This window comes from Merops nubicus, unplaced genomic scaffold, assembly GCF_000691845.1.
Source record: "Merops nubicus isolate BGI_N331 unplaced genomic scaffold, ASM69184v1 scaffold2742, whole genome shotgun sequence".
In the NCBI taxonomy this organism is placed as follows: domain Eukaryota; kingdom Metazoa; phylum Chordata; class Aves; order Coraciiformes; family Meropidae; genus Merops; species Merops nubicus.
The window spans coordinates 5,303-29,672 of NW_008595412.1; the positions used below are offsets into that span (position 1 = coordinate 5,303).

The window sequence follows — 24,370 nt, forward strand, 5'->3', positions numbered from 1 at the left end:
CAGTAAACTAAAAACAGTAGTGGTATGTGCCAGATAGGGTGCTTCTGGTACCAGGCAGGCATCTGTGGTGGGAGAGGAGTGCTCTTGCTAGCACTGTGGTGTGGGACAGTGGCGGCAGGCCAGTATTGGCTGGAGTGGAACTCTTGTTTTCTTGTCCAGAAATGAAAATTGACAGTGAGGGGAAGAAAAGTCTCTTACTTTCCTGATATAAGATGAGAATGAACATTGTTGTCAAAATATACTGGTGTCTCAATGAGGCTCCTTGCATCTTTTGGTGTTTAATTTTTCTGCTGTCTTAGTGTGTTTCTGATTAAGCTTCAAGAGAACAAGTCTTGTTCAACAGAACAAGAATTTGAAAGTTTTTGGAAAGGTGTATCTGCTTAGCTTAAGTTTTAGGTGGACGGAAGACCAAAATTCTGATGAACTAAAAGCTTAAACTCGTTGAAACTATATTGTATATTAGACTTTGTACAATTCTAATTTAGAAGTAAAATGTAGGGGGGGGTTTGGTGATTTCTGATGTTTCCTTTTAATGCATTTTGGTGAATCCTTTAGCTGTGAGGATTTCCCTTATTTTTTTTTTAAATTGTGAAATAAGTTCTCTGGAGCTTGAAGGTGAAAACTCCAGTGACTTGTTCCACAGTTTTAGGCTCCAGTTTTGCACAGCTCTCCATATGTCTTGACCTGTCTTTCAGCCAGTGCTTTATTAATCACAGTGCGACCTTTAAAATCCCAGGGGCTTTTCCCTGCCTGCTTTGTGTGTGTGTGCACACCTGTGTGCATACACACATGCAGTCAGACTTTTTTTTTAAGGTGAGGTACTGACTTTGTCCCCTAGGTGAGGTGGTAATGTCAGACTTCTTAAGTGCTTTGTAGCTCTCTTGCTAGTTCTGGTAAGTAGACAGGAAGATAACCTCTGGGTTCACTGAAAATTCTTACTGCTCTTATACCTGTAGCAGGTTAGCCAGATTGCTGTGGTTGACAGTTTGTAATGCGTCTAGTGAAGATGTAACTTGAAACGTGGATTCCCCTTGTGTCATTTGAGCAGGCATTAATTCCTTTCCCTATATTTTAGGATTGGGAAAACAGAGTTTTTTTCATTAAATGGAAAGCTTTGAAGTTAAATTAAAAGCTTCATTTTCATCAGTGACAATGGATGCAGCCAGGTTAGCATAGTGGTAGTGCAACCTTGCCACTGAGAAAACCCGATGTAATCAGTGTCATCCTCTGGTTAGCAGGTGTATGGCTGAAGTTTTTCACTTACCTGTACCATTCTAAGATTTGTGACCAGATGAAGGAGGGTTTGGTGGTGCATCCTGTCATGAATTTTCTGTGTTCTTTGTGTTACTTTCCTGATAAGGGTATGAGTATTTAGAACGAGTAGCAACTCTTGATATGGTGCCTGGAGGCAGCTGAATAAGGATAATGAATGACCAACATGTTAGTTCAGTTTTGTTATTGGCAAGCAGTAGCCAAAATGAGACTTTGATGTGGAGATTCAAATGCACTGTGTTGACTGATCCTTAGTTGTTACTTCAGAAGATTATCTTTTTCTAAAATTGGAATTGTACTCAATACTGGGTGCTGTGTGTTTATATACTTTCTATTTACTTGGGTGAGAGTATCGCAGAGGAAGATTGAGATGATGTAAAAGTTGTAAACATGATCTAGACCAGCAGCAAGTAGCTAACAGTTGGGATCAGAGAATCAAAATCTCTGTGAGAGCTGCTTCACACTTTCAGGAGCATGCTTACACTATACTATGCCTAAAATACAGTTTGAGGGATCTTCAGTGTTGATGAGCTGGAGTTCTTCATGCGTCTGAAAATACGATGAACAGTAGTAGTTCACACAATGAAGGCTAACTCTTTAGTTCTACTTTCAGTTACTTTTAACAGCAAAATTTCGCTTTTAAATGTGAGTTTATTATTGTAGGCCATTTAACTTCTAAATGACAGTTGTCCTTGAGAATTCTTCATTCCATATCTCTTTAACACAATCAGCTTCTCTAGTGGGTTTTATAAATTTCAGTTCTTAAATGTCTGTTCCAGAGAAGGGGGGTGGGGGTGAGGAGAAGCCTTAACCATGTTGATGTTTAAACAGTTCGGCTGCAGTGGTTTTTCCATCTGTAGAAATTATGAGGAGATTGTTTTTGGGGTATGTTTCTACAGTGTCTGTCTGGTACAGTAGGTGTAAAAATCTTTGCTTCTTTCACAAGCTCTGGAAAAGTTTGTTTTCTCTTAAGATACTTTCTCTTGAGTTTTAGGATGTTTTCTCTTAATAAGACATGAGAAATTTTTTGTTTAAATTTTTGTAGTTTGCTCCTACTTGCCTGCTTGATCTGGTGTTAGTGGTTTGCTTTGAAGAAATGCTGTGGTGAGATTTTATTGATCTGATAAAATTAGTGACTATCCATTTACCTTTATTTTGTTTCCTTCTTGACTATTTTCTGTTTAATGAATTCTGTGTTTTCAAGTGCTATTTTTCCTTGAAAATATTACTTCTGAATTCAGAGTGCCTAATTGTTTTCATTTTTATCTTCCTTTGCAGTTCTGTCATAGTTCTTGGTAGCTAATGTTTTGTTTCACAAAGATTGGTGGTTAGATGTGTACTTTGCAGATGCTTTCTTGCTGGGAAGAAAATGTCTATTTTATAGACATCTTGTCACAGGGTGTGTATAATGAGTTGTAAATCTGAGGCTGATGTTTGAGGTACCTTATTTTTGCTCAGATGCTTGATAAGTGCAAGTGAAAAGTTTGAGATTTCCCCCTTGCCCCAAGTTAAAATATAAATTGAATTTGGATAGGAGTATGACTTTTTTTTTCTCAGCTATAGTATATATTATTTCATCAGGACTTGGGGTTTGTAGTATTTCAGAGTGGATTCCTCAGCAGAGCTAAAAGCTTGGTTTTTAAAATACTTCCATTATTCATGTGAATTATGAGATGGCTCAGTGAAGTTACTTAAAAATTGTGTTCAGTGAAAAACAAATTATGCAAATAGCCCAAGTCTTGATCTCTTTAAGCATTTTACCATTTAAGGGGAATGTTTTCACTTGAGTCACAGGTAATTTAAGAAGATGTGTCTTAAGTTTGCATAAAAGTGGAAAATGGGGAAATATGAGTATTAAACTTGTCATTAAACCAGTGGATTCCCCCCTTCCCCCACTTATGATCTCTTCCTCCCATTGGATCCTTGACTCATTCGGTCTGGAAGGTGGATTGGATTTGATTGTCATTCAGTATTTTATCTTTAGACTTCATTCTGTAAATGCATATGTTACATCAGTCTAAATCCTATACTGAGTAGAATTACTACTCTGCTAATAAACTTGATAGGTGCTTTTCAGTCCCAGGCTGTGCATTATCCAGACATTAATGTGTTATTTCTTACATCTCTCTGTGAATTAAAAGGCTTGTGTTACCTTTTGTTTTATTGATGAGGAATTGAGGCACAGAGCTTGTAAACTTCTGAAGTACCTCCTGTCATAACTTTTCAACAGATTTTTGTTAGATGATCAGGCACAGCTTGTATTGTCTTAAGTTAGCTGTTGTCAGTTTTGCCTCTATCTCAGTACCCAGAAAAATGAGAGGAGGATGAGGAGGTTAATCTGAAATAGCTGTAATTTCTCCAGCAACTTATATGAACAAGCCACAGACAGAATTAACTTCTCAGGGGTTCTGTATAGCTGCCTTATAACCCAGAGATTTCCCTTTGACTTCTGCAGTTCTGTTTCTTTTCTCATAAAACATGTATTTAACTTCTGCAACAAATAAGGTAGGGACTGTTTTTCTTCCAGGTGCCTCAGAAGATTACCATTCACCTAAGGGACTTGGTTTGATTGAATCAAGCTAAAGTTTAATGAAAATGAAATTACAGTGGAAACCAAAAATCCCAAATTAAATAGGAGAAGAATGACAAATTGAACCTTTGACAGATTCAGAGAGCATGTTCTGTTTGTGTCTTTCAGACACAAAACTTTGTTGTATGAAAATTTCTCTTGCTAAAACACAGTAAGAAGTTGACTGTCACAGTGGATACAGCTGTTGTACTCAGTTACGCATACTCTGTCATCTCTAATTCCTTTTTTTTTTACCAGAATTTCCAGATAATACTTGAATTGTATAGTGGTGTTTACAGTTTCATAACTCCAGCTTTTTTTTTCTGTCAGCAGAAGTAAATTTTTTGCCAGCTTCTGTGTTTTACATCATCTGACTTACCTGTTGTAACTTTGTCACTGATTTATGTACTTGTGGTCTGATTATTTAAAGTGTTAGTGCTAAATTATTTTTTTCTGTCTCATTGTGATCTGTTAAGTATCCAGCTGGCTTTATCATAATTTCCTGTGCAAAGGTGTGGTTTTGCTTTCACTTTCTTAGATGTCTTACACTTAGCCTTATTTGCTCTGGCTACTTATGTGCTAACAATAATTGTCTGTATTGTTTCCTTCATTTTTCCTCCCATTTCAGGGTGTATTTCATAATAGATGTGCAGTGATTCTATCCACAGTTATATATTCTTTCTGTTTCTCGTGCCATTCTTACTGTTCATGTAGCTGTTCATTCTTAATGTGATGCAGCTGAAAATGAAAATTGTTTTCATACCTTTCTTCCAGTTACCTTTCAGCCAGATTGTCTTCTTGATCTGGCAGACTATATGATGATGCAAGGGCTAATACTAGTGGTGAGAAGGTGGTTGGGATGAAAGCGAGCAAGATCGCCCTCCTTCTCTTCTTGTGACAATGAGGACTTGGTTTCAAACAGACTGTGAAGCTGTGCCTTCAGCTAAGGCTTGTCCACATGCAGAAATACAATGAAACTTCTGTGTTCTGAAGTTTACCAGGATGTAGTACTCTTCCTGGGGAATAAGATTGCTGTTTCTTATTGAGATTCCAACAACGGAAGCAGGAAAGATGCACGTACACACTGTGGTGGCAAAAGTACCTTATGAGAGTTCTGTTGCTGTCACTTCATGCTAGTTTAAGCACTGTCCCTAAAAAGAACAGTTGCAACATTCCTCTTGTCCCTCTTGACTGGCTGGTGTATTCAGCTGAAAACTGGTATCTTTAGTAATCTGTTCTGGGTACTGAAGGGAAGTGCTTGTTAGCAAGGACGTTTACAGGATTTAGTGGTTAACCATTTTCAGTGCAGGTAGATAAGTAGCAATGTGTGTTTTGCATTGTATTTTGTGTGTGGTGTAGGTTTTTTTTTTTTTTTTAAATGACTTTCTGCTTTTCAGACAGAGCTGTGACAGTTTTTAAACCCATCCTCACTCCTTCATATATAGTAGTACTTGATCATTACCTCCTGCATTTCTTAATAAAGTAGGCTATGACATGCTTTTTGAGACATTTCATAGATACAGAAATATTAAGTTTCTGGGACAGTGGAGACGTTTGGGGGAGGAGGGCGTGGGAGAAGTGAGTATAATGGAAATATTGCTTCCGTTTCCTATTCTACTTTGTTTTTAATAATACTTTCTGGGGGCTTCCTTACTTTTTCCTATCTAGTTTCCTTTGCTGTTTACCTTTCTGCATTTATATCAAACTACAGCCTTTGTTGTGTTGGCAGAAGGAGGGTTAAAGCAGAAGTCAGAACTGCTGTTCATGTTGCCACTTCTGATTTCCCTGCAGAGAGGCCAGGATTTTTAAGGGGAGTTGTACACAAGTTCTCTGGAGCAGATAGATCGTTTTCAGTGATTTCTTGAGCGTTCAGTCTGCCTAGGCAGATGGCTTGTATGAGCTTAGTTGGAATGAAGCACATTTAGGGCAGACAGTCTTAAAAAAAAAATTATCTGTCAGCTTGTAACACCTCTAGTGAGCTTGTGCAAGCTTGATTTTTTTCTGAGGAAACATCTGACTGACTGACATGGTTGTAAGGCAACAGGAAATGACAAAATCTTTACTTGCAGCTTGCTAGCATGAAGCTGTACAAAAATCTGCAGGCTGACTTGGGCAGTTAGAAGACTGGAAACTGGTTTGGGAGTTTGGCCAAGGTTGAGCAGTTATAAAGAAACTTATTGAGACATGAATTCTAATGCTGACACCACTTTCTTCTGTGTTCGAGACATTTTAAATTATGCTTTATGATGATGGTAGCATTTGAGTTCCTGTGCTTATTTTGTGTGAAAAGTTACATGAAAAGCAATGTTTTTTTTAAAAAAAGTGAAATTAAAGTTAGTAATGGGAATACTTAAATTATTTGAATTTAAAGCATTAAAAAATATCTAGTTATGTCATAAAATTAATTTTGTCATGATTTAAGAGTGTAAAATGTTTCCAACCTAATACCTGGTTTAAATAATATACTATGCTTCAGTTATTTGTAGTTAAGCAAGCAATAAATGATTTTCATTTTATACTCTGAGGGAAAATTTCTATAATGTGTTGATAATGTCACGGGATATTTAGGAGTATAGACTATTAACAATTACTATTTAATGAAGTATTTTTTTTTCTTTAGTGTGATGGCTAATATAGTTCACAGAAGCTCTCAAATTCTCCATAGAAAACACAGAGGGAGTTTAAGCTAACCTGATTTTTGCAGGGTAGCTTTTAAGCTCACTTCTCTAGCAGAAGCTGTAGTGTCACTGCTGCAGTGGCGCTGGGGACTGCTCGCCACAGGGACACCTCGAGCGCTCTGTATGGGCGCCATTTAACCAGGAATAGTGCCCAAGTGAAATAACAGAACCAATATTGTAGCCATATCTAGAATTTATTGGCTGAATGACTTTAGACCAAGTTCAAATATTTATAGTGCTGAGTTTTGCAAAGCCTTAAGTGCAGTGTAATAGAAAAAATCTCATGTTTTAAAGCCACAAATGGAATGAACTTGGAAGGTGCCATTATGCTGCCCTTGAATACTTCAGAAAGAATGGAGGTAGCAAAAGCCATTCAGCACCTACCAGTAGTCTGGTAGAATGTATGAACCTCATCAGAAATAACAGAAGGCACCACATTGAAGTATCTCAGGGGAAACCCATGCTTAGGGGTGCCACTGAACATGAGAAAGGATGATTTGGTTGTCTGTATGGTTCAGCAAAAAGGTTACTTCCTTTTTTCTTTTTTTTTTTTTTTTGCTTTGTTCCACAGGAAGAACTGGTGAATGGTATTGCTGTAGTATAGCAGATCAAAGGAAGCATTTTGACTTAACTTTTTAGGTTTTTGTCTATGGTAAGTTATCTGTAAATATTGGGCACTTAGAATCAAATGACAGTAGGTTCTTTCCATCTGGGGAAAAAAAAAAGTATTCTTAAATATTCTATTAATTGGAGGAGGCTGATATTCATAGTTTTAATTTCACCAATCTTACCTACAAAACTGTGCTTAGAAGAAAGATTTTAAAAAAATCTGAGTTTTGTTTGTGAGCCCTGCAGCAAAAGAACACAACTTCCAAGGAGGTTTCAGAGGTTGGCAGAGATAGAGGATAACCCTTAATTATTAAGGGTTTGAGTCCAGCTCCCAAACAGATGTGAGCTATTTTGTGAACAGTTTTTGGAATTTACGAATTTCATGTTCTTCTCTAGTTAACCTTAGGGCCTGATGGAGAGAATAATTTTTCAGTGAATCTAATGCAACTTAATGATAAAAGCTTACTTCCTGCATAAGTTACAGAATTAAGGTTCCAGACGTGTATCAGTGATTTCACTGCTACCCTCATGATATTACATAGTATTATATAGATACAAACCTCAAAGCTTTGACAAATTTAAAAGTCCAAAGGTTTAGTCATGAAAGAGTTAAGGAGTATTGATTCCTAAAGATGAAATTCACAGAGCTTCTGAAATGGTTGAGAAACTGGAGTCTGAAGTTTGGAGGAAAAACCCTTTGTAGATGCATTGACGTTTGTTTCTTTTTGTCAACCTGAATGTGAATATTGCAGACTTCTTGTGACAAATCTAAACAAAACGAGAAAAAAAAAACCAAAACAAAACCAAACCAACATTCTTTGCTGTGAAATGATGCAGTGTCCAAACACAAAGAAAATCAAGGCTTAAGCAACTGAGAAGTGTAGTATTGATGACATTTATCTCATAAAGATGGGACAGAAGGAGACTGGCAGCTTTTTTCAACCAAAATCTTTGGCCTTATTTTAATTTGCTTTAGTACTTTAAAAAAGCATACTGCTCAATACAAAACCAAAAGTGTAATATACCATTTTCTTGTGTTGGTGGAGTTGTGTAAAAGTTACGTGTTTACAGAATCAGATTTGATTTGTTTGTTTTAACATTACCTTGTAGAAGCCAGTATACCTCTTGGATTGTATCCATTGACTTTCTTACTGAGTTCTTGCTTTCAAGAAAGCTAGACTTTGGTAAAAATGGTGTTTACTACTTTCTGACATGACTGCACTATTAAGATGCCTTTTGCTGAAGTGCTTTTTTGGCTTGCCTTTTTTTTAATGCTGAAGACTTACTGGTATTCTTTTGTGTGCATAGCTGGTAGTAATTTTTTTTTTTTTTTTTTACAACCTACCTTTTTGTTTCAAATATATTAAACCTAGACCTTCCTCCCCATTGAGTTCTGTGTTTTTTCTGTATTTTATATCTGCATTCTGGTTTAATTTATTTCGAGTGAAAAACCATAACAGTGTTACAGTATTTAGTTCCTCATGGAATGGAAATGCCACTTCATTGTTACTTAGTGTTCTAGGAATGCATTCAGCATCCTCCCTTCTTACTTGATAGGAAGAATACTGTTCCTCAATATATTACTCTTTATCACTTAGGCTCTAAAAGTTACGTTTAAAACTAGTTTCTGTGTATGGACATTATTTTAATTGAAAGTGTAACTAGATACAGCCAAGACCACCAGCTGATATCACTACCAACTATGTGTGCTATTCAAACAGCCAAGAAACAATTTTTTGTTTTTTTCTTGTGCATGACCAGCCAAAGATTTGTGAAAAGCACCTTTTAGGTGTGTTTGTTCGGTTCTTGAAGTCTACAGCCTAAAAGCTCTTAGCATGAAATGGTATCTTACTGTATTTATTAAACTTCAGGCTTCAGAACTGAAAAAGAAGTACTATGTTGTGTAGAAGAGTATATACCTCTTCTCAAATGTTGTAGGTAAAAGGCAGGTCCTCATTGCTTTTTCGGATTTTGTGCTTGACTGGCAATTGCTGCCTTATTTGAAAAGAAAATGTCAATTACAAATACAGTTCATAGAGTACTTGTCTGCTGGCTTCTCAGTTCTTTTGCTCCTTTGATAGGACCAAAAAGTTGGAGTGTAACAGGAGCAGTCTTAAAAGGATGTTTCTATTCCTTTACTGTGAGGAAATGAAATAAATAACAGTTGGAAAATCCAGAACAACTGTCTTGGAAGTGAATGGTCTCTGCTGTTCTGTCCTGTGGCCAGTCTTGTAATAGGTTAAGCTAGTTGATTCAGCATGTTGCACTCTTACCTTGCTGGGACAGCTAATTGGTGTGGAGGGTACTTTTTGTTGCTAAAAAAAGTGAAGTAGGTACCTCTTTTTCTACATATAAAAAGCTGTAATTTGCAAATATCTTATCAGTTCTGCAACCAAAATTATATGTTTCTGTTAAAAAGACAACAGTCCTGAGATTTGTTCTTGCTACAGACTTTCAGCTGTGGTGTTCACATGCATTTGCTTTTCTAGAATAATCATGCTTCTATCGTGTCTCCCAATAGAATCATGGCATCTTTTCAGTTGGAAGGGGACCTTTAAAATTGAGTCCAACCATTAACCTGGCATGATATATACAAAGTTTTCTGTATGTCTTTTTTTGTAGGTGAATGACCTGACATTTGACTACCTTAGTGCAGATTTTATTGTGCCAAGCTTGTCAGGTGATCCAGATTACTCTGTGACATGTTCTCATTGTTTATTACCCCATTTGTTTGTGTGCCATGTGCAAAGTTCATTAGTAATTTTCTACTTTTGTCTGTGTTATTGGTAATATTAAATAGTATAGGATTGAGAATTGATACCTGAAGGGTTTGGCTAGGAGTGTTGTTTCTATTTGTTAAAATTTTGCTAATAATTGTGGTTTAAATCAGTGGAGTTGCTTTATTTTAAACCTGATTTGTTTATAGTAAACTTAATTGCACAAGCATGTAAAAATGCAGTACTGAAATTTGAGGTAGTCTGTTAAGATCTTTTGCATTTGTGATAACGAAAAGTATTAAATTTATCCTATTCATTGGACTATAGGAAGTTGCAATAGTGGCTGTAGGTTTCACTACATGGGTTTATGTCCAGAGATTGTAATTTGATTGCTTCTCTCCATTCCCCCTACACCTCCATCGCTTCCTTTCTGTGCTATTTTGGACTATATCCTGTTTTTCAAGATCTCATAAAACTTATATCTGTAGATTTCTCTGGATTCCTCATCATATCATAAAACTCTTGAGTGCAGCTTATCTGAGTTTTCTGATTTAAAAATATTGAGTTTAAGTTGATTTAATATTACATTATAAATATTGGAAGCTGAGTTTTTTGTTATGACATTGATGCATCTTTTGTGTTTAGATTCAGAGCAGAAATATTACTTAATGTCATGGCAGAAAAGGCTGAGATGTTTAACGTTTATTTAATGATTCATATGGTGGTTGCTAGGATGGTTTAAGTGTATTAATTATGGATGATAGTGTACTAGGAAATACATATTAGCTAAAAAATAAGGATAATCAATTAGAATAAATTTGGCAACTCCGTATTAAATGAATGGCATGAAGAAAAAAAATATTTTGAGATGCATCATTCTGGTTTGCTAGTATATTGCAGTATGCCTTTCCAAAATGAAATTTTTATTCTGAGTGCAAGAAAAATGAGGTGTTGTTTTCCACCTGCATTAGCCTGAAACAGGTTTAAAGGCGCATTCCACTAAGACACTGAAACTGTTGCTTTCACAGTCGATTTTTTTTCTGAACCACTGCTAGATACTGTTATAACCAATAAAAAGGAAAACTTCCAATGCCAGTAAAGAAATACAGCTTATGTCTGTCTGCTCTATGAAGAGTATAAATTGGCAAGAACTGTAGCCTGTATCATATGCATCCTCACGCAGAGAAGACATGGAGAGGAGTACTACTGTGTAAACTTTGGCAGACACAACAGACCAGACACCTAACTTCCCTGCACATCCCATTCTGTACATGCCCGAACCTTTTAATTCCCTTTTTATAGTGTGCTTCAGCAACTAGAAGGAAGCTATTGATTACCTTAATGCTCAAAAATCTTTACATTTCTTCTATTCCCTAGTGCTTTGCTGTAAAAATTCTTGTCTTGCTGAGAACTGCCTTCAAGTAAGATTAGATATTTCAAAAAAAAGTCTGGATAGAGTTACATCTTGCAATTATTAGCATTTGGATTAATGCTTTAAGGAACAGTCAGGGTTCAGAAAGTGTTCTTGACAGTGAACTTTGCTGTATAGCTTGGAGAGCTGCAACTGTTACATCCATTTTAGAACTGGATGAACAGACTGAGGTATTTGATGTGGCAATGACCAAACTACAGATTTAAGAATCAGAAGCAAGGAACCAAGAGCATTTAATCAATCATTGGTGCTAACTATAGACATACTGTTTTTTTGAAGTAGTGATAAGTAGGCATAAAGTAATTATTCCATGATAGAGTATCAACTGCAAACGTATGTATTCCTTTTAATCTAGAACATTATTTAAATGTAAACATAAAACCATGATTTGTCCTCAGTGTTCTGCTGCCTGTGAAAGGACTGAGGTTGCAGTTGGACCTGCAGTATCAACTCAGTCCTAATTAGCTGTATTATCAAGAAACTGTAGTATCTTTGGAAAAAAAATATGCATTATGTTGCTCAGCAGTATGACATTAATTTGACTATCTGAAACAAACATACAAGTGTTCAAGTGCTTAGATTTTTTTTTTTTAATTTCAGTTTTGAGGTTGTTTCCTGTTGTAGCTCATTTTTTTTAAATACAAGATGAAAGGAAGTCTTGCCCACTTCTTTACATGTTCATTTTGAGTTCAAGAAAAGGGCTGTGTGGTAAGTGAAAGTCATAGTTCAGAACATTCAAGCAATTTTGAAAATAGATGTTGGCATTTTCTATGTAGAAGTGACTTAAGTCTGCTTTTCTTAGGTTATAGTGCATGCATTTACCAATGCTTTTTTATTCACTTGACTTCATTCTGTTCTTAGAAAGTCTGGTTTGTTTTACTGTTGTGACCAAAATTCTCACCTCCCAATGTAAAAACTCACATTATCTAGGTACTTACCAGTGCCTTGGATGTAGTTTCTTAATCACTTGGAAATGTTTAAAACAAAAATTTATATAATCAAATTGAAGGGGCTCTAAATTTTATGTCCCTTCGTTCGATCATTGAGTTATATTGAGTATCGCTGAGGAGACAGTTTCATACCAGCTGAAAAAGCGCAACTCGCACTGAAAGCTCCTGAGATGATAACTAGTTGTGCTGGGTGAGAGGCCCAGTCTTTCTCAGCACTCTATGTCGGTGATAGCGGCCTGAAGCACCTACAGAAAAGCACGGCAGCCAGGCCACAGCCCACTGAAGGGAACGTGGTTAATTGTCCTGACACTAAGGACAGATCGTACCCAACTAATCTGGTGGCCTTCTATGATGAGGTTACAGCACTGGTGCATAAGGTGAGAACAGTTCATGTCGTTTACCTCTACTTGTGCAAAACGCTCAATGCTGTCCCACATGACATCATTGTCTCTGAATCAGAGAGACGTGGATTCGATGGATGGACCACTCAGTGGATAAGGAATTGGCTGGATGATCATACTCAGAGTTGCGGTCAATAGCTTGATATCCAAATGGAGACCAGTACTGAGTAGGGTTCCTCAGGGGTTGGCACTGGGACCAGTGCTGTGTAACGTCTATGTTGGCAACATGGACAGTGGGATCGAGCGCACCCTCACCAGCCTTGGTGATGACACCAGGCTGTGCAGTGCAGTTGACACGCTGAAGGGGAGGGATGCCATCCAGAGGGACCTTGCCAGACTTGAGAGGTGGGCCCACGTGTACCTCATGAAGTTCAGCAAGGACAAATGCAAGGTCCTGCACATGGGTTGGGACAATCTGAAAGACTAAAAGATTTCAAAGTGAAAGTGTGTTAGTTTAGATATTAGGAAGAAGTTGTTTACTGTGAGGGTGGTGAAACATGGGAACAGGTTGTCCAGAGAAGCTGTGGACGCTCCATGCCTGGAAGTGTTTGAGGCCAGGTTGGATGGGGCTTCTAGCAATCTGGTCTAGTGGTAGGTCCCTGTGGAAGGGGGGTTGGAACTAGGTGGTCCTTAAGGTCTTTTCCAACCCAAACCATTCTATGATTTGCTGGTTTTGTATGTAAGATATCGACTGCCTTTTTTTTTTTTTTTTCCTGGGTGCCCTATCTTTGATGTTCTCTATTTACTGTCACATGAGCAAAATATTTCTCCTTCAGAATAGGAACTGAAATTGTTTTTTCTGTTAGGTACCTAGAGCTGAAAGTATGATCTGAAGACCTGACCTTTTGTTACATCATCTGGGAAAAAGCATCCTCTACCTTACTAACCAGTGGTACACTACGTAACTATTAGATGCCCCCAAAATTATTGGCAAGTGAATGTCTTTTAGAGAAAGATGCTTATTGCTGCTGTCCAGTTGCCGTTCAGGGCCAGACCTTTGCTGTTTATTGTCTTGAAGTAAGACAGTTATTTGAGTGGTGTGAAGAATTTCCTTGGGTTTTTTAAGGTCTTTTGGGAAGTTATTCCATGTGGGAACAAGAAGTTAGTATGTTTTGAATATGTGCACTTTGTTTCCATGATGTGCAAGGCCAAATACTGCGTTCTCAGCCTTAGCCTCAGTAATTAGCTTTGGTTAGAGTTTCTTGGACTCCAAGCTTGGCATTTCAATGAGAGTTTTATATCAAGACTGAAAAACTTCTGATGGGAGGGGATGAGCTTTAGCTGGAGAAGCCTGAGGAGAGACTGTACTTCTAAGTACCTGAAAAGAGAATCTGAGAATTATAGGTTTAGGCTACATGTTACCTCTAAAACAGCTAAATGTGGTCAGATGCTATTCTTCCCTCAATATGTGTGAAGTCAGGTGCATCAAGTATCATTTTCAAGTTTTCTGTTTGGAATATTTTGTTTTGTTTCCAAAGATCAAGTATTCCATGTAATTTTGCTTAACAGCACTATATGTTAAAAAAAAAATTTTTTTCTTTCTATAATTGGGCCTTCTAAGGCTATTCTTTGGTGTTTTTAATAGTGATGGGAGGCAGAAATACTGAATTCTCTATCCCTGTTCTTGAGCTGTGCCAGATACATGAGTATTTTAGTTCTCTTAACACAAAGTATAAAATGCTCATTTATTTGAAGTTGTTGAACTTCATTTTCTGCAAATCTTATTCACATGAAGGCTTCAAACTGAATGTCCTCAAAACCTTAAATTTTTAACCAGACTCTGCATTAGTTCTGCAGTACTCTAAAATATAGGTGGAAGACAATAGGATACAGGCTGATGCACCTGTAAGCCTATAATACAGATTAATATTAATTCATTGTTCAAGGAGGAGGAAATGTTGCTTAAAACTGGCATTTTTCTGTAGCATTCCTCTACAGTCTCTTCAACATAGAATGCTGCATTGCTGATACTTGAAGATCTGCATGCATTCAGAAGACTCCTTTGAGACTGTATGTATGGGGTCTGCTTTGCTCTTCACCTGGCAAACAGTTGTGATGCTTTTTTTTTAAATTTACTTTCTGTGCTTTTACTGCTTTCTTAAGTTAATAAAAATGGTAGGTGTAGGAGCATCTTCTACAAGGTGAAGTTGCATACTATTGAGAAGATGTGGCTTAGCTACATGTAATCTGAATGCCAAGCTTTGAAGTTAAAAAACCCCAACAAACCAACAACTCCTGGAAGAACTGAAGTTATGTTTCAGAACACCCTTCTTTATTGTTCATATGACACTTAGGGCAAATAGAGTTGTCAGTTTTGCATGGATGTTCTCAGTGTTCCAGAAACTTATGCTGCTGAATGTCTTAATTTCATATGTATGATGTGGAAAGATCAACTAAAAAGGTTACCTGTTTTTGAGTGAGAATAGTTTAATGCCATAAAAATTACCGTTGCTCAAAATCTGTCTTTTACTCTATCACTTAGAAATTTATTGCTTTGAAGTAATGTGTTGGAGCCTGATGCACTTGACTAAGTCCCATGTACCCTGAATTCTTTATCAGGAGAATCTAAATTAATTGTCTTTGTAATATAAACTATTCGAAGTAACCTTTTCTCTGATTGTTGCTTCTCGGGTATTTTTTGAATACTGAGGTTTAGACATGTCTTGCTCTACTGAATAGTATCTTAACAACAAATTTTTCATTAATGATTGAATACATTTCAGTTCATGGGAGTGTTAATGAGCACATTGCTGGGACCACCAGTTTAATGTTCTGATTATACAATTTCCTCCTTCCTGAAAGACACAAGGCACAGAGGAGAAGCAAAATGAGAAGCCTGTGTGGGTGTGTATAGATAGACTATAACTACTGAATTAGGTCAGTGTTACAGTTTTGGGGGAGGTGTTTATAGATGAGAAGGCGGTTTGATTGAAATACAGGAATAGGGTAGAAGGTTAGGTTTTTCAGTCTAGAATTTTTAGTCTAGGATCACATTGTAACCCTTGTGATGAGTCAGTATTAGGATTTTAAGAAGGCAATTCCCAGAATCCTATATGAAATAAATCTGTGATACTTTCCAACCTAGAATTTGTATTGTTGCTGTTAAGCTTTTTTGCAGTACAGAATGTAGGTTGAAGAAGCACGTTTTCTGTGAGATCCTGTTTTGTCCTGGAGGCAGAGATCCCTCCCAGAGGGCAGTGCTGTGTCTGGCATCCTCTGTGCAATCTGCTGGTGCTTTGTTGGAGTGCTACTTGCAGTGGGTGGTGTCTTCTAAATGGAGAGCCTCAGGAGTTAAAAAAACACTAGGAAAAGACAACCATAGTTACAAACTTACAAGGAGTCAGGTGAAGCAAGACCTGACCTTCACTTATACTTAGTGGTGGATTAGGGTGACACAAGAGATGGCAGAAGCGTGGCAAATGGGAATTTGCTCAGTTGGCAATCAAAAAAGAATGTCAATGGGATTCATTTGACTCAGTCTTTGTTGCCTCATGCATCGCATGATTAACAATGGAGTAGTGAGTTTGTTGTTTAATAGGCCTCTGTCCCCATCTTGACACTGTATCAAAACATCCATTCCAAGCTTTGGGTAAAGGTGATTTTTTTTTTTTTTTTTTTTTTTTTTAACATGACAATATGATGAATCCAAAATGAGAAATGAGATATATATAAAAATTAATATAGAGTCTCCATTATAATTCAGCTGGATACAGGCAGCTTGAATTGCTTGTTAGGCTGTCTATATACCAAAACCAAGGTGTGGCTGCATGGGTTTACATTTGCTTATAAATAATCAACTAAATTATAAATAGATGTAAAGCTTCTTGAACCTAACTGTGCCTTGGTGGGTTTTAACTCTAAAAATTGAAATTCAATAGTCTGAGTTAAAGAAGTGAAGGGAATTTGAAATTTCACGGTTAATCAATTATAGAGAGATAAAAGCAGTCATGTTCTCTATGGACATGCAATTTGATGTTTTCTGTAAAATACAAACAGTTAAATCACTGGCTTCAAACAGGACTGGTAAACTACTCCCTTTCAATACTGTTTAAAACGCATAGATGAGATAATTTGTGCTTACAAAACCATGTTTGCATACTGTGTAATTAAAAGGAAAATAGCTGAACAAGGATAACCTTGCAATTTAGAATATGCAGGTGTTAGAAGCAGTTGGACCATTTATTGCAGGAGTGTTTTTAGTTAGCCACAGCATAACTTGAAGTTACTTTTTTATCTCTGAGGACATCACCAAATGGGGTGGGGAAAAGAAGTTGGCCTTGTCTTATGCACGTGGTGAAGCCAAGTGAGCTTCTCTGGAGGCCCTGAAGTAGGCTTTTCTGGGCATGCAATTTAAGTAATATACATAGAGTATTGTGATTAGAAACCTAAGGAAGCAGTTCCTACATAAGAGGAGGAGAAAAATATATTAGTCCTTTATGTACGTGCTCTGTATTTACTAATGTCTACAAAATTCTGTGTATTTTTTTTCAACAGATTTTGTTTTACTCTGGAAATTCCCAAGATTTTGAACAAGTTGGTTATTTCCATAGCAGTTTTCTTGTGTCTCCTAGTTCAATTATGTCACTCGCCTTGAGCTGAGAGGAATTTACAAGAATGCTATGCCCAGACCCTTAGCTAAGCACAGAGGGAAGATCTGAGGGTAAATCCACACTAGTATAAGTCAATCTAACAGGAGAGCTGTAGTTTTTGTCCTGACTCCATCACTGCCTTGAGGATGAGTACTCTCTGGCTTTACAGTGCACTAGTTTAGGTAATTAAAGAAACTAAAAAATAATCAGTCTTTGCAAGCTTGGGTTTTGGTTTTTTTTTTTTTTTTTGGTTATTTCCTTTAGTACTCTGACTCATTTCATGATAGTTCAGCCAAAAGCATTTGAATAAGAAAGAGATGAGGATGAATAAGTGTGTACTCAACATAGGTTGTTAGGGAACCACAGCTGCCAGTGGTCACTTCTTTCTGCAGTTTAATCCAAGGCAGACTGGCATTACTGCTGAAGGGAGCTGTTTCATCTTTTTCCTGCTTCCTTACTACTTCCTTGTGCCAGCAAAAGTTGTTGTGTTTTGTGAACTAGACTTACCAAGGAGGAACGATGGTGATTAAAGGAAGGTTTATTGTGGTGGTAGTTGGCTTTGGGCTGTTAAAAAGTACAGTGTAAGCTGGCAAAAGTTTGATTTCGTTGGTTTATGCAAGTACCTAGAAGCTTCAATCAGGTAGTGCAGAGGAACTGTGCTGAACCACAGTAGACTGCAGTGTTTGTGTGGGTGTGTATATATGTATGCATGTATGACAGGAAACTTAGTCTTGCTAATACTTTCTTCTCAGTGATTTTTCAGACGTCAATAGAAAACCATTAAATACTCAGAGGACCAATTAAAATAAGTGTTTTTTTTTAAAATGCAATTTTAAAAATGAGTTTAAGCTTTTTACAAAACAAATCTAATTTTAAAGGAAAGAAAATTTGAACTGGCAGTGCCTTTTGTTCTGGATTTAGCAAGCTTACTAAGCCCTATGAATATGAATTCTGAAGGGTGGAGTTGGATTGCAGTAGACTATATTCAAAGAATACAGTTCTGTTCCAAAATGAACATTAGTTTGGTGACAATATTAGAGATCTCTAAATTTGTTTGTGCTGTTAATATTGGAGACTGGGTAGGAGAGGAGTAGCATATTCAGTCAGCATTTTTATTGCATGTGTAGCGACTTGCAAATTTGCTCAGTCTAGGAAATTATTTTAAATTACCTTGCAGGAAGATAACATTGAAAATTAGTTTGAGATGAGACATTATAATAAAACACAAGCATGCATAGTGTTATCGCAGAAATTTCAGTCTAACTTTTTAACTTGAAGCTTTGCTGACTGAATCAGGAAGGTAGCACTGCCAAATGAATCTTGCTGAAAGCTCATACCATCCTTTCTACCACCCTAATTGGCTTTTGAACTTCCTGAGTAATGTTGTTGGTTTATGTGGTGCTTGGAAGTCTGAATTGCTCTGGAAAATTACATTTCGTGTCCTCTGATACAGAGTGGAATTGCTGTTATAACTTAATGCAACTTTTTTTGGTATTCTGTATTTGTTTCTGTATTTAACAAATGATGTTGAAATACATTGTGATAATTGAACTGTTGGTATATCATGATTACAAGATGAAAAAATAAATGTGATGTCAAAATTTTCTTCATAGAATCCACTAAAATACTTGGTGGGAATGTCATCACTTTGTAGTGGCCCTGAAAGGCCAGTGGACCCAGGCTTCCATAGGCACATGCTGGAAGAATGGAATACAGATCAAATGCCTGGGGTAAATACTGGTGTGTTGTAGAAGTTCAGCTGCAGGGTCTCTGTATCTTAGTTGAGGTAGAATCAATCTCAAAGTCCCTCTCAGACATCTGCAGTTAGACAGTGTCAGGAGGAGGGTATGGGAAAAGATGACAGATTTGGCTGTTTATGCACAGCCGGGTCATTTCTGCGTAGACCTTGATTAGCACCTCAAATTCAAATTGAAAACCTGCTGTAACAATTCAAGCACAACAGAGTAAACTGCTGCATTTTGGATGTGTGTCAGTTTCTCAGTGGTATAGAAGTAATTATCAGTGTAATTTTTACTTAGAACATTGAAGTGTTAAATATTTCAAATGCTACCTTCCTCTGATGTCAGCTGTACTCAATAAAAAGAATTCTAAATCTAAAATAAAAAATTCTTCACAGCAGTGTATTTGTTTTTGCAGTGTTTTTTTCCAGGCATGGATTGCTTTTATATGCATATTTTAGCATAGTATATTATAATTTTTCTTTTTTTTCCCTCAGGTTATGCAATGGTCTCTGCAAGATGGCATGTTCTTGAGTTGGAGCTTTTTAAGGCAAGCATATGCTGGTACTTCAACTTTACTAAGTGGACTATAATTTCTTCTCTCACAACAACTACATAAGCAGACAAAATTGCAAAGATCTGCCCTGTGTCGAGTATGACAGCCACGACTCGTGGCTCTCCAGTAGGAGGGAATGATAGCCAGGGCCAGGCTCCTGATGGACAGTCCCAGCCTCCCCTCCAGCAGAATCAGGTATGATATTAAAAATCAAGTGCTCTAAAAATAGAGGGGCTAGTTCTTTAGGAATAGTATTTCTTAATTATTTGAGTTTGTATATTCCTAGAAATGTCTAGTTAGATATTTTTGTGTGGTGTTTAAAAATAAAGATAGATTTTGAGGGATGAAGGTGGTACTGTTAGCAAAGTACATACGGTTAGGGAGCACTGCATTGCAAAAGATGCTTCCTTTTCAGGCAGTGGCATAGTTCCTTCAATCGTGTGCATTTTGAATAAGAATCCTTCTTGGAGTAATATCAGAAGCTTCCTCTGAACTGCCTTGTAGACTTACCTGCCACAGATTTGTAAAACTATTCTCTGTGAGTCTAGTTTATGCTCAGTTCTGCAAAAGCACTTTTTGAATAAAAACAGCTTACAAGTGGGTGTCAGCTCTTCAAGATTAGCTTCATCTAGCTCTCTGTTCATTGTACTAGACTTCCTGAACAACTTGGCGTGTTTCTCTTGAACAGGTTATCCTGTTTCAAATACTGTATTGTAATGTAATAACTCCTTTTTGTTGGGGAATATATACCAGAAAAGATGATTTAAAATGGTACAGCGAAACCCATTTAAAAGAAAAGCCACACTTTGTCATTTAGTTCCGTATGAAAATGGTATTTGTTTAATACAATGAGGTTTAATGGTTGTTGCTTCATGAGAGAATGAGTTGTTCTTTGGAACATGGCTGGTGGGCTGACCCTGGCTGCCAGGTAAGCCTCCACCCTCTTGCTCACTCCCTCCGCCACAGTAGGACAGGAGAGAGAACCGGAAGGGAAAAGTGAGAAATCCTATGATTTGAGATAAATGCAGTTTAATTAGCAAATGGGTAGAGGGAAAACAAGTGATGCAAACACGCTCACCACCAGCTGATGGATGCCCAGCTAGTCCCTGAGCAACACATACCTTGGAAAAAACCTACCCATGTTTTATTGTCAAGCATGATGCTCTATGGTATGGACTGTCTCTTTGGTCAATGCAGGTCAGCTGTCCCAACTGTGTCCCCTCCCAGCCCATGTGCTGCGGGGAGGCAAAGTGAGAAACATGGTCTGGGATCTGTGCAAGCTCTGTTCCAAAATGGACAAAACACTGATGGGTTACCAACACTGTTCTGGACACAGACCCAAAAACCAACACCATACAGGGGGTTGTGAAAAAAAGTAACTTGATGCTGACCAGACATGGTACAACATGTGAAAAAACGTTCCTGAGTTTTTGGTCTTCCCTTGTCTTCCTGAATCTTGCTGTTCTGTTTTGAATATTTATTACATCAATTCATACTAATTTTATATATGAATAAACATGCATTTACAGAATGCATTGTATGTTGCATGGCCCATCAAAATGGGCTTAACCAATCATACTCTTGGAGGTTAGTTAGTAGCTAGCTGTAGTAGTGTTACTCATTTTTAGCAAACTTTTTTTATAAAATGTTTTTTGTGATAATTTTCTTCTGTGCTGTTGCTGAAGTTTGTATTTCTACCTAAAATAGTAATCTTCTCTGCAGTAGATTTGTAAAAGTAGACCATCTGTATGGTCCTTATTTTCACCTTCTAGATAGGTGGCCTGCTGAAAGTAAAAGTCTGTCGTAAAACACTGTCTTTCTTCACTGGGAAAGTAGCTTATTTTTTTAAACTGTCAAGGTAGAAAGCATATAGTACAACAATTAAAGTATTTTCTGTACCAATTCTAGACTTCTTCACCTGATTCTTCCAATGAGAACTCCCCAGCTACCCCGCCTGATGAGCAGGGCCAAGGAGATGCTCCACCCCAGCTTGAAGATGAGGAGCCTGCATTTCCACACACAGACCTGGCAAAGTTGGATGACATGATCAACAGGTATTTCCACACTGTTTGCAGAGACTGTCGACTATTTGTGCAAGTATCTTGATACTAGAGTCGGAATTCTTACACTTTTGTTTCACCGCATTTCTTTAAAGACTTTTTTTGCTGGGTTAGAGTTGTAAAGAGAAAAGAGGCTCAGATGAGAGTTGGTTTGTTGTATGTGGTGTGGTTTTTTTTTTTTTTTTCTAAATGGAGTGGTTATCAGAGCCTTTTATAATGTATATTCGTGCCCTATATTAAAAGCATTACAAAGGGGCAAGGATTCTTAAATTTCAAGAAGCACAACTGAAATAGAGTGGGGTTTGTTTTGTTTCTGAATATAGGCCTCGATGGGTTGTTCCTGTATTGCCGAAAGGGGAATTAGAAGTTCTTCTAGAAGCTGCCATTGACCTGAGTAAAAAAGGTAAGCTGAAAAGACAATTACTGGTTTTTTGGTCCAGTATGTAAAGTCGGTTCTTGTTACTTGAATCTCTGGTGGAGGCTTAAAATTTCTTAATTATTTCTGTTATGACTCTGGTCCTGAAAATTGTGTCAGAGTGGTATGCAGAACCTTCATAGGTCAGAAATCATAGAAAGCTATCGATGTAGTTAGAAATTAGGTGCCTTAGTGTAAGTAGGGAAGTTGGATAAATTCACAACAATAAAAATGTTGTCATTCCTGTCCTACCTGTTTCCTCTGTTCACTTTGATATCAGATCTAGTGGGTTTGGTCTTTATAACAGATAGTAAAACTCAATTCTATTTTTTAAAAAGTAAGTTACTGATCTAGTTTTCTAAATGTCTTGCCATAATTTTTTTAACACATAGATACTTTTGAGAATATTAGAGAAAAAGTAGAATTTTAAACAGTGTGACAAACTAATAATTCTACCATGTGGCTTGCTGCGTCTGACTTGCTTGGAATTAAGAACGTTCTGTATCAGAACTGGTTATGTGTTTGCTAAACTGTACTAATCAGATTGACAAGTTCATCATGTGTTCTGGAAAGGTCTGTTCTCCTGGAAAGTTGCTTTGGTCTACTATTCTGATCAGTATTTGTTGCCCTGGTATTTAATACTGGAAGTCAGATAAAAGTATTTTTGTAGGATATCTACACTTAATAGCTAGTTGTATTTTAAATATAGTGAAGTACGAAGTGCCTTACTTCTGCACAGCTGGACCAGAATGACTTCATTTCCATGTTATTAAAGGTGATTCATAGCAGCTTTAAGAATAAAAAGCTGCTTGTGGTCATGATAATCTGGGCTATCTTGATTTGTTTTTTGTAAATTGTTTTTGCTTTTGAGCACACTCTGGAGAAATAAAAGTTACAGGGCACTCTTGTGATCCAGCACAAGATACGGATGTATCATAATGCCAACACTGATTTATCAGCCATAGTTGTGCTTGGAATTGGCATCGTTTCATGTTGCTAGGTCTGGCAAGATCCCCTAGGTGAGTATAGAATTTTCAGGTGATCACATCTATTCAGGAGCAAAAGAAATGCCAACTTAGAGAAGGAAAATGGAGCCATGTGTGTGGCTGGGCTGTTGGAACAGTGCAGTACAAAGAAATTCTCTGGGATTTGTGAGAGAGGCAGTATATGTATTGCCAGCTGTTAAGTAATCTTTTTTTAAAAACAAACAAACAAACAAACAAACAAAACAATAAACAAACAAAAAAAAAACCAAACCAGCAAAACCACAAAACCGAAAAACTGTCAATGCGATAAAGTAATGAGCAGAATGAGATTTTTGGCTTTTCCTAACATCAGTATACCTCTCCAAAACTTCAGATGCAGCTGGAAGTTCTCAAAGTCTTTTTTTTTTTCCTCTTGAAGTTGTGAAGAACAGTGGGAATCTATTTGTATGCTTTTTACACTTAGATCTTTCTTAAGTTGTTGATGTCCAGTTCTGAAAAGGGCTTCTGCATTGCTAATTATTCTTCCCCTTGCCCTCTAGATGAATTCCTGTGTGTGAGGATTATTGGCTAAGGGTGTTATCTCTACAGTTAGATCCTAGATCTTTATTTTCCTGGCTACTTGAAGGTACATGATGGCTAAGACTGTTCTTTTTAAAATAACATCCAGTGCTTAAGGAATATGATAGGGTGCTCACTTGGTGTAACTGACACTCAGTAGCTCAAAACTTGGCAGACACTGTTTCAGAGCTGTGTATATAGAGAGAAGTATTATAAATGGTTCTGTTGTATACCTTTCTTAACAGAAAATGCATTCCATTATCTCAATAAGATCTAAAATTTGACACCTTGCTACATGTCTATGGACATTTTTCTTAATATAAGGAGTTGTGTTTCAAAAGGGAAGAAACGACAGAAGAAATTAATGTAATTCAACAGCTGGTTATTTTTCATTTTTATTTTGCAGTCTCTAATTCATTTAGATTGTGAAACAACAAAACCTAAAAAGGGCCCACTAAATGTGGTGTTTTGTTTTTTTTTTTTTTTAATCAAGTGCCAGTGCAGGGGGATGGAGCACCTCCCCTGTGAGGACAGGATGAAAGATTTGGGATTGTTCAGCCTGGGGAAGAGAAGGCTCCTGGGAGACTATATAGTGGCCTTCCAGTAATAAAGGGGGCCTACAGGAAGGATGGAGAGGAAATGTAGTGATAGGTGAGGGATAATGGTTTCAAACTGGAAGAGAATAGATTTAGATTAGATGCAAGGAAGAAATTCTTTACTCTGAGGGTGGTGAGACATTGGAAGAACAGGTTACCCAGAGAAGCTTGTGAATGCCTCCTCCCTGGAAGTATTCAGGGCCAGGTTGGATGGGGCTTTGAGCAATGTGGTCTAGTGGGAGG

At 37.2% G+C, this 24,370-nt stretch overlaps 1 protein-coding gene across 1 annotated transcript; it reads left to right on the forward strand.

Moving 5' to 3' along the window:
- Positions 1 to 19,454: 19,454 nt before the first annotated feature.
- LOC103768865 (probable ubiquitin carboxyl-terminal hydrolase FAF-X) lies at positions 19,455 to 21,975 on the forward strand (the record flags this gene model as incomplete). Its single annotated transcript, XM_008936023.1, has 3 exons — positions 19,455 to 19,707; positions 21,421 to 21,566; positions 21,896 to 21,975. Coding segments are annotated over exons 1-3 (322 nt in total), but the record flags the coding sequence as incomplete, so codon positions are not given.
- Between the last annotated feature and the right edge of the window lie 2,395 nt (positions 21,976 to 24,370).